The sequence below is a fragment of the Oryctolagus cuniculus genome, chromosome 8 (assembly GCF_964237555.1).
Source record: "Oryctolagus cuniculus chromosome 8, mOryCun1.1, whole genome shotgun sequence".
Lineage (NCBI taxonomy): Eukaryota > Metazoa > Chordata > Mammalia > Lagomorpha > Leporidae > Oryctolagus > Oryctolagus cuniculus.
The window spans coordinates 121,645,979-121,653,905 of record NC_091439.1 but is presented as its reverse complement, the minus strand read 5'-3'; the positions used below and the strand labels follow the sequence as shown (position 1 = coordinate 121,653,905).

At 43.4% G+C, this 7,927-nt stretch overlaps 1 protein-coding gene across 1 annotated transcript; it reads right to left on the bottom strand.

The window, feature by feature from the left end:
- Positions 1-4,068: 4,068 nt before the first annotated feature.
- On the bottom strand, positions 4,069-5,312 carry LOC127489660 (transforming protein RhoA-like). Its single transcript, XM_051841355.2, has 2 exons — positions 4,676-5,312; positions 4,069-4,571 (listed from the first exon to the last, which is right to left on the bottom strand). The coding sequence occupies exons 1-2, from the start codon at positions 5,233-5,235 to the stop codon at positions 4,523-4,525; spliced, it is 609 nt and encodes a 202-aa protein (XP_051697315.2). The 5' UTR covers positions 5,236-5,312; the 3' UTR covers positions 4,069-4,522.
- Positions 5,313-7,927: the final 2,615 nt, after the last annotated feature.

The following is a 7,927-nucleotide window of genomic DNA, read 5'->3' as shown; positions in this document are numbered from 1 at the left end:
TTACGTAGTTCACAGTGGAGTCTGGACTTTGCCTATAGCTTCTGGAGAGAAATTTGTATCATAACTATCTGGAATGTTTTTATTTGAGAATGTGGCTGGCCATGACTGATAATCTTCAGATGAGAGCAGACCACACCAGAAAGCTCAGCCATGTGATTTTAGAATTGGGTCTTTGAATCATGTGGTATCAGTTAACCTGGAGGCTGAATCTCAACTATAGAGGCAATCAGTCAATCCATCAGGCTTACCTAATAGGACCACATAACAGCTCTGCACACGGGGAGACCTGGGTCAGCTTCTCCAGTTGGCAGCACTGCACATGTGTTTATCACCACGAGTGCCGAGAAGGCAGTATGTGCTAAGGGCATGTGGAATCCTCTGTTCCCCTGCATTACAATTGGTCATCACCAGGTGTGTAACAGCCTTCCTGATTACTGTGGGCCTTTCTCGTGAATTAGCAAGCCCAAGGGTAGCTTTGGGAAACTACTGACTTTTAAGTTGGTGCAGAAGTCAGAGAGAAATCTTGTATAAATTTTCCCTTTTTACTTTGTAGCTGGACTGTAACTCCTTGCAGTGGGTGTCAGAAATGATCATGCACTCAAACTATAGTTTGGCTAACTCCACGTTAGTAACCAGAGCCAAAGCCTGAAATGGAACCCAAATGACTGTAACACAGGTGACACACAAGTGCGCATACAATACTACAATACTTTTTTTTTATTTACAAAATAGTGTTAATCAATCACCATAGTGCGTCCTACCAGGAATATCCAAACCAGTGTAGAAATTGCTGAAACAAACTTCAGTAGAAACGACAGTAACCAGAGCATCTGGAAAGTGGGGTGTAGTGGGAGGTAATAGGAAGGAGTCAGTCGGCTGGGGCACAAAGTAGCAGAACCCAGTGAGAACTAGTTCCTAGTTTTTGGCTTTGGCTTGACACAACTCCAGCTATTGCAGCCATTTGGGGAGTGAACCAGTGGATGGAAGATCAATCTCTGTCCCTCCTTCTCTCTCTGTAACTGCCTTTCAAATAAATAAATCTTTTTAAAAATTACTTTTAATTTTTTAAATTACTTTAAATTTTAATCATACTTTCTATAATGCAAGTATATCGTAAATAAGTGTATTTCACATTTTATTTGATTTGCATATTAAGCTATATGTTCATCCTCATAGGCTGGCTTTAACCAATAATACAATCAGCTAATGATAACAGAAAGTAGATGATCATATTGTCAATTCATATGCTACTCAGTGGAAAAGCAGTGATGTAGATTGCAAATCTCAGGCTTCAGTTGAAATTCTTGTTTGTTTCATCCATGACCATTTGATAGCCAGGCCAAATTTCCTTTACCTGAACATCTGCATGGGTCATTTTCACCTAAGAGAAGCAAGATATTATGACACTCCCTTTGCAATTTGTACTTTTTTAGGCAAGACAGTGATTCTCAAGTTAAAAACATTTAGAATCAGATCACATGATAAAGTTGACAGCAAAACTCATTAAAGGAAGAGAGAGATTCTAATACCACTTCAGTAGGGGAAAAAACCTATGTGCACTTAATCTGTTCCACTTATTATATAAATTTTCCAACAGTTATTTTAAAAGTTTCTTTCATTTTTAAGATTAGAGATCAGATACTTAAAAAAGCAAATTGATAGTTTATTTTTTTCTACAACTAACAATTTATTAGGAGCAAATAAACAAATTGATAGTTTATTAAGTTGTCCTAGAGACTTAAATGTCTTTGAAATCTTACAACCATGCAAAGATGTGCATTTGGAATCATGGGATCTGCATGCCAAACTACTTCTGGATATTCAGTTTTGCAAAAAGTTAAAGCCAGAGAGATGGTTTTCATATCAAATGGTTTCATAAGAGCTGAGTTGGTTCCAAAGAGGACCTCTGCTCTCGGCAGTAGTATCAGGCCTATGTTATCTGCTTCGTGACTTGTAATTGCTGATATGTAGCTCACAATTAGTACACAAGGCCTTAATATAAGTGATATAATTGATTTTCAGAAAAATCATTTTTTTATTCATTGACCTCTTTTGAAGAACTGGAATTTTTACCATTCCAAATACTCTGAATTAGAACTAAGCAACTATATTTTACTCACAATTGTGTGCAAACTAATAAGTGGAATAACCCCTGTCTCATCACGAGCTACAGTGAAACATTTTTCACTGTAAAATTATTTTTCTACCTGAACAAAAAAGAATTTTTTTAGTTTATAGTCGTCCAAAAATGACACAGGTTGAAACACAAAGTCTGGGTAGTAAAAATGTATTAAAAAATGCTACAAAAACCAGCAATTGTATAGGGAACACTTTTATGAAAGCAATTTCAGAAAATAAGTGAACACATTTATCTTTAAAATATAAAGTCTTTTCTCACTCTTTTTTTTTTTTTGGGTGGGGGGGGACAGGCAGGGTTAGACAGTGAGAGAGAGACAGAAAGTTCTTCTTTCTGTTGGTTCACCCCCCAAATGGCCACTATGGCTGCTCGTTGCAGCCGGCGCGCTGCGCTGATCCGAAGCCTGGAGCCAGGTGCCTCCTCCTGGTCTCCCATGGGGTGCAGGGCCCAAGCACTTGGGCCATCCTCCACTGCCCTCCTGGGCCACAGCAGAGAGCTGGACAGGAAGAGGAGCAACCAGGACAGAATCTGGTGCCCCAACCGGGACTAGAACCCGGGGTGCCGGCGCTGCAGGTGGAGGATTAGCCTAGTGAGCCGCAGCGCCGGCCAAAAATATAAAGTCTTCTCTGTCTCTCTCTCTCACTGTCTAACTCTGCCTGTCAAAAAAATATATACTCTACTTTGATATATTTGTGATACTCTACAATGCCCAATGAATTGCTATACATTTACTTCTGATGATACAGCAATCATTTATGCACTTACTGTTGTAAAAAAGTACTCAATTTGAAAATTTAAAAGTATTTCTTGAACTTTTATAAGTGAAAGAAAAACAAAGAATCTCTTTATGTTAATATAGCATGAAATCGCTGTATCTGTTTATTTTGTAACATGAGCATTTTTAAAAGAAAAAATGTAATCAGAATTTTTAAGTTTACCTCTGTTTCGGCCAGTCACAAAACTTCCAGTGAAAAAGTTCACCTTGTACATCTTAGACATGTATGTAGACAATAGCAGAGAAGGTTGTGGTGGAACCAGACACCCAGAACCTCATTTCTAGGGGACAGCAAACTACAGCTAATGGACTAAATTTGGCCTGGGGCCTGTTTTTGCATAGCGCTAAGAATGCTTTCTATTTCTTTAAAGGGTTGTTAATAAAATAAACCACCAAAAAAAGAATACACAACAAAGAATGGTCTGGAAAGCCTAAGATACTTATGATGTGGCCCTGTACTGAACAAGTTTGCAAACCATTTCTACCAGTGTTTTACAGAATTCGGAATGGAGCTACAAACCAAGATAATGTTTGTTTATTCCCACCATGAAGATATATTTTAAATCTTTATAAATCCTATCTGGTTGCTTAATAATTTAGACTAACAGTGACATTGAAATCTGTCCTCCATTACCACCTTTCTTGCCATTTCAGGTTTCAAAAAACTTCAGCACTGTTTTTGGGGCTGAAACTACCTTTATTTTATTAGTTGGAAAAATTAACAAGTACAGGGGAAAAAAATTAGTCCACTAAAGCGAAGCGGGAAATCAAGTTCCACCTTTAAGATTGGCAATTTCTCTGTGAGGGAACCTAGACCCAGTGAAGAGAAAAAGCGCTGTGAATTACAGCCAGAGCCTGCAGGCCAGGTGAGAGAGATTATAGCACCTTCCACAGATTCTAATTGCCTCAGGTGTGAAAACAAAGTCCTATTGACTTAGCTCATCTCTGGAAACAGGTACTGATATAGGTAGAAAACAAGTGATGTGGTTATCTTTTACCAGAGATAGTAACACAGTGGGAATTTCAAAACTGAAATTGAAACTTCAATCTCAATTTTTTTCAAACACTACTTTTTTTTTTTTTTTTACAAGCCAATACACATTCTGAAGGGTTGGCAAATATCGGTATTATGCAATCCAATTATACCAAAACCACATTTAGCCTGGGGTAGATATATTTATTTTTGGTAACATACATTAAGTGGCACTAATTACACAGGAACCATAAGGTAACAAACCTGAAACCACAGAGCTGTAACTCTGCCACAGCCGCATGGACTTGGGTTTTGCTGGCTGAGTCCCCACTCCCCCCCCACTTTTTTTTTTTGAAACAAACTGGATACCCAGAGGTACACCAATGAGATCTGCTAAGGAGCAAAGCTCCGCAGTGGTAACGCATCAGAGTACCCTGCAGCTGCCAGGTGGGATGCTGGTTTTAAAGTAGTTCCAACCTCATTCACAAGAGACACCTGCTTTCTCTTTCAAGAAAGAAGAAGTGAAGAAATTCACAGCACCTGCTGTGTCAGGCAGGGTTAGGGTACAGGACAGTGGCGGGGGGGGGGGGGGATGGTGGTGGTGGCCGAGTTGGATATCATTGACCATGGTTGACTTCTAAACACTGTAGCAAGGTGACTTCCGGTTTGCAGTCTTTGGTAAACCACTGATAAATGAAAAAAAAAAAACACGCCAATAAGCAGACAGGAAGCCCAGCGAACACGCCACTCGCACCGAGCCGCAAGGTTTCACAGGACCAGGCAGCCCCACCTCTTCTTGCCGCGTCTGGCGTGCAGAGCAGCCCTCTTGGCCATCTCAAACACCTCCCTCACGCCCTCTTTGGTCTTCGCCGAACACTCCAGGTAGCCGAAGGCGCCAATCCTGCTGGCCACGTCCCTGCCTGCCTCAGGCCGCACGGGCTCCTGCTTCCAGGCCGCCAGCGCCCGCCTGGTGCCCGCGTCGTTCCGCAGGTCCTTCTTGTTCCCCACCAGGACGAGGGGCACGCTGGGGCAGAAGTGCCGGACCTCCGGGGCCCACTTGGCCGGCACGTTCTCCAGGCTGTCCGGGCTGCTGATGGCGAAGCACAGGAGCACGACGTCGGTGTCCGGGTAGGACAGCGGCCGCAGGCGGTCGTGCTCCTCCTGGCCGGCCGTGTCCCACAGCGCCAGCTCCACCCGCCGGCCGTCCACCTCCACGTCGGCCACGTAGTTCTCGAACACCGTGGGCACGTACTCCTCCGGGAAGTGGTCGCGGCTGAACACCACCAGCGGGCTCGTCTTGCCGCAGGCGCCGGCTCCCACCACCACCAGCTTCTTCCGGAGGGCAGCCATGGCGGAGGGAGGCGCCGCGCCCGCCGCAGGCCCTGCCCGGGCGCCAGTCCGGGGCGTCGCGGAGGCTGACGAGGGAACGGACGTGCGCGAGCCGCTCGGGAGCCCTGCAGCTCCGGGAGCGGGAGACGTGGCGCGCTTTCCCTTCTCCCCGCCAAGTGAGGGCAGTGTGAGGGCGGCGCGGAATGGCCGTGTGGACACGGCGCGGTGCGGTGTGTACAACGGCAGGAATGACCGGAAGCTGTGTGTGGACCTCGTATTTATAACAACCACGATGGCGGCGTGGAGATGGTGCGGTGCTGGTTTTCACAACAGCAGGAATGACTGGAAGCTGTGTGTGGACCTAACATGGTGGCTTGGACACATGGCGCCTTCTCTTTTCCCTGTCAAGTGAGGACAGTGTGAGGACGGCGCGGTGTGGAGACGGTGCGGTGCTGGTTTTCACAATGGCAGGAACGACCGGAAACTGTGTGTGGACCTCGTTTTTGTAGCAACCGCAGTGGCAGCGTGGTGACGGCACGCTTCTGGGTTTCACCTCCAGGTAGGAACGCGGGCTGTGCAGGTGCATGGTGCCACCTTGTACGCCAGCAGTGTGGATACTATGCATGCTGAGGCAACCCGAGTTTAGGGCCTTGAACCCTGCTCTGAGAATTAAGTTAGGTCGGGTTGGGTTTCTACTCTCTGGCCTGCTGGCTGTGCGAACTTGAGCAAGAGTTTTTACCCCAGTGGTGTCCTCAGGAAACATACTCATGCAGAAAGGGAAAATGGAAACTGCTTAATGATGTTTGAGAATTTTTGATACAACAGTTTAGTTTTATACATCCCTATACATTTTTCCATAATACATCATTATATTTTTAAATTAAAAATTCATTTCACAGGAGAAAGGAGGAAAGGGTAAATGCATCCCACTTATGTCAGGATATTTTAATTAATAAGTTTTTTTTTTAAGCAAAAACTCCATACCTTGTATACCATAATCTGAAATTTCCTCATTCCGGCAAAGACACTCAAGGATAGAATTTTGATGGGGAGGTCCCAGTAGAACAGAAACTCCCCCCACGGCAGATTTGAGTCTCTTGTGCTCAGTGTTATACCTTAAGTACCTGGAGTGCTTCTGGCCCAGAGTCTCAATGACTTAGAAGGACATCCTTTTGCAGACAAAGGAGTCTATGAAGATCTAGGCATTTGGTATTAACTAGTTGAGAGAAAGGGTTAAATGAGGTTCAGAAATGGAGTTTGAAAGGGAGAATCTGACTTAAGGTGTAAGTGATAGAATTCATTGTTGCCAGATCTTAGCAGCCACCCTACTGTCTGTTTTTAATACATACCACTAATGTCATAGAGCAGGAGCCATTTCAAAAGGAAGCCATGAGGGTGTTGTAATATGTATGCAGCGAAGACGTAGTGCAACACAAACCTAGGTGTAAACTATATAACAGACAAAAGAAATGTAAGTCAAATTAATAGGTGTCTTAGATCTGTTACAAAAAGGGAAAAATACTAATTACAGAAACGCTGATTGTAAAATGACTTTTTTCTTGGAAAGGGACAAGGAATGATTATACAAATCATGTTTATTAATATTTGTTGAACTTTGAGTTTTAGACATCTGATAAGGAGGGAAAAGTTAACTGAATCACTAAAAATACAGATCAGCATAACTCATGAAGTTTATTTAGATCATGTCTCAGAATTTATTTACATTACTAAAGTAGTAATCCCATGGGATAATTTGATTTACTATATCTATGAATTATATTTATAATAAGCAATAGTGTGGAATGGTGTGACAATCAAGACTTGGTAGTAGAAAAGTGTGTTTTGGTGCTGTGTTGTCCATTATTTGAATAGCTTTGGGAAAGTCAATCTGGGTCAGTTTTGTTGTCTGTAAAACGGGGACAATAATACATACCTTAGCAAGTTGTAGTGAGAACTATATGAAGTAGGTAAAATAGCTGGATCAGAAGTGAAACAGCTAGGACTTGAACTGGTGATCATATAGGATGTTGGTGTTGAGGGTGGTATCTTAACCAACTGGGCCACAATGCTGGACATTGATGAAGCAGTGAAGCACTATTAATCAGTTTCCATAAATGATACAGTTTGTGTTAGTTTCTGAGACCAAATCCATTTCTAAATGTTCTGCTCTTTAGAGTTACTGTGTAATTCATGTCATATTTCCTGTTTGATCTAATATATGTAATATTTTGGCATTTCTTTCTTTTTTTTTTTTGACAGGCAGAGTTAGACAGTGAGAGAGAGACAGAGAGAAAGGTCTTCCTTCCATTGGTTCACCCCTCAAATGGCTGCTATGGCCGGTGTGCTGCACCGATCCGAAGCCAGGAGCCAGTTGCTTCTTCCTGGTCTCCCATGCGGGTGCAGGGCCCAAGCACTTGGGCCAGCCTCCACTGCCCTCCCGGCCCACAGCAGAGAGCTGGACTGGAAGAGGAACAACCAGGACAGAATCCGGTGCCCAAACCAGGACTAGAACCCGAGGTACTGGTGCCTCAGGTGGAGGATTAGCCAAGTGAGCTGCGGCACCGGCCTATATTTTGGCATTTCATCAACAAAACACAACAAAAACAATTCAAAAGAACGTATTCAGTACTTTACATCTGGAAATGTAAGGGAAATTGGCTTATGTTATACAGTGGAGGCACCATTGGAAATTAAGGGGTTTTCTAGGGGTACT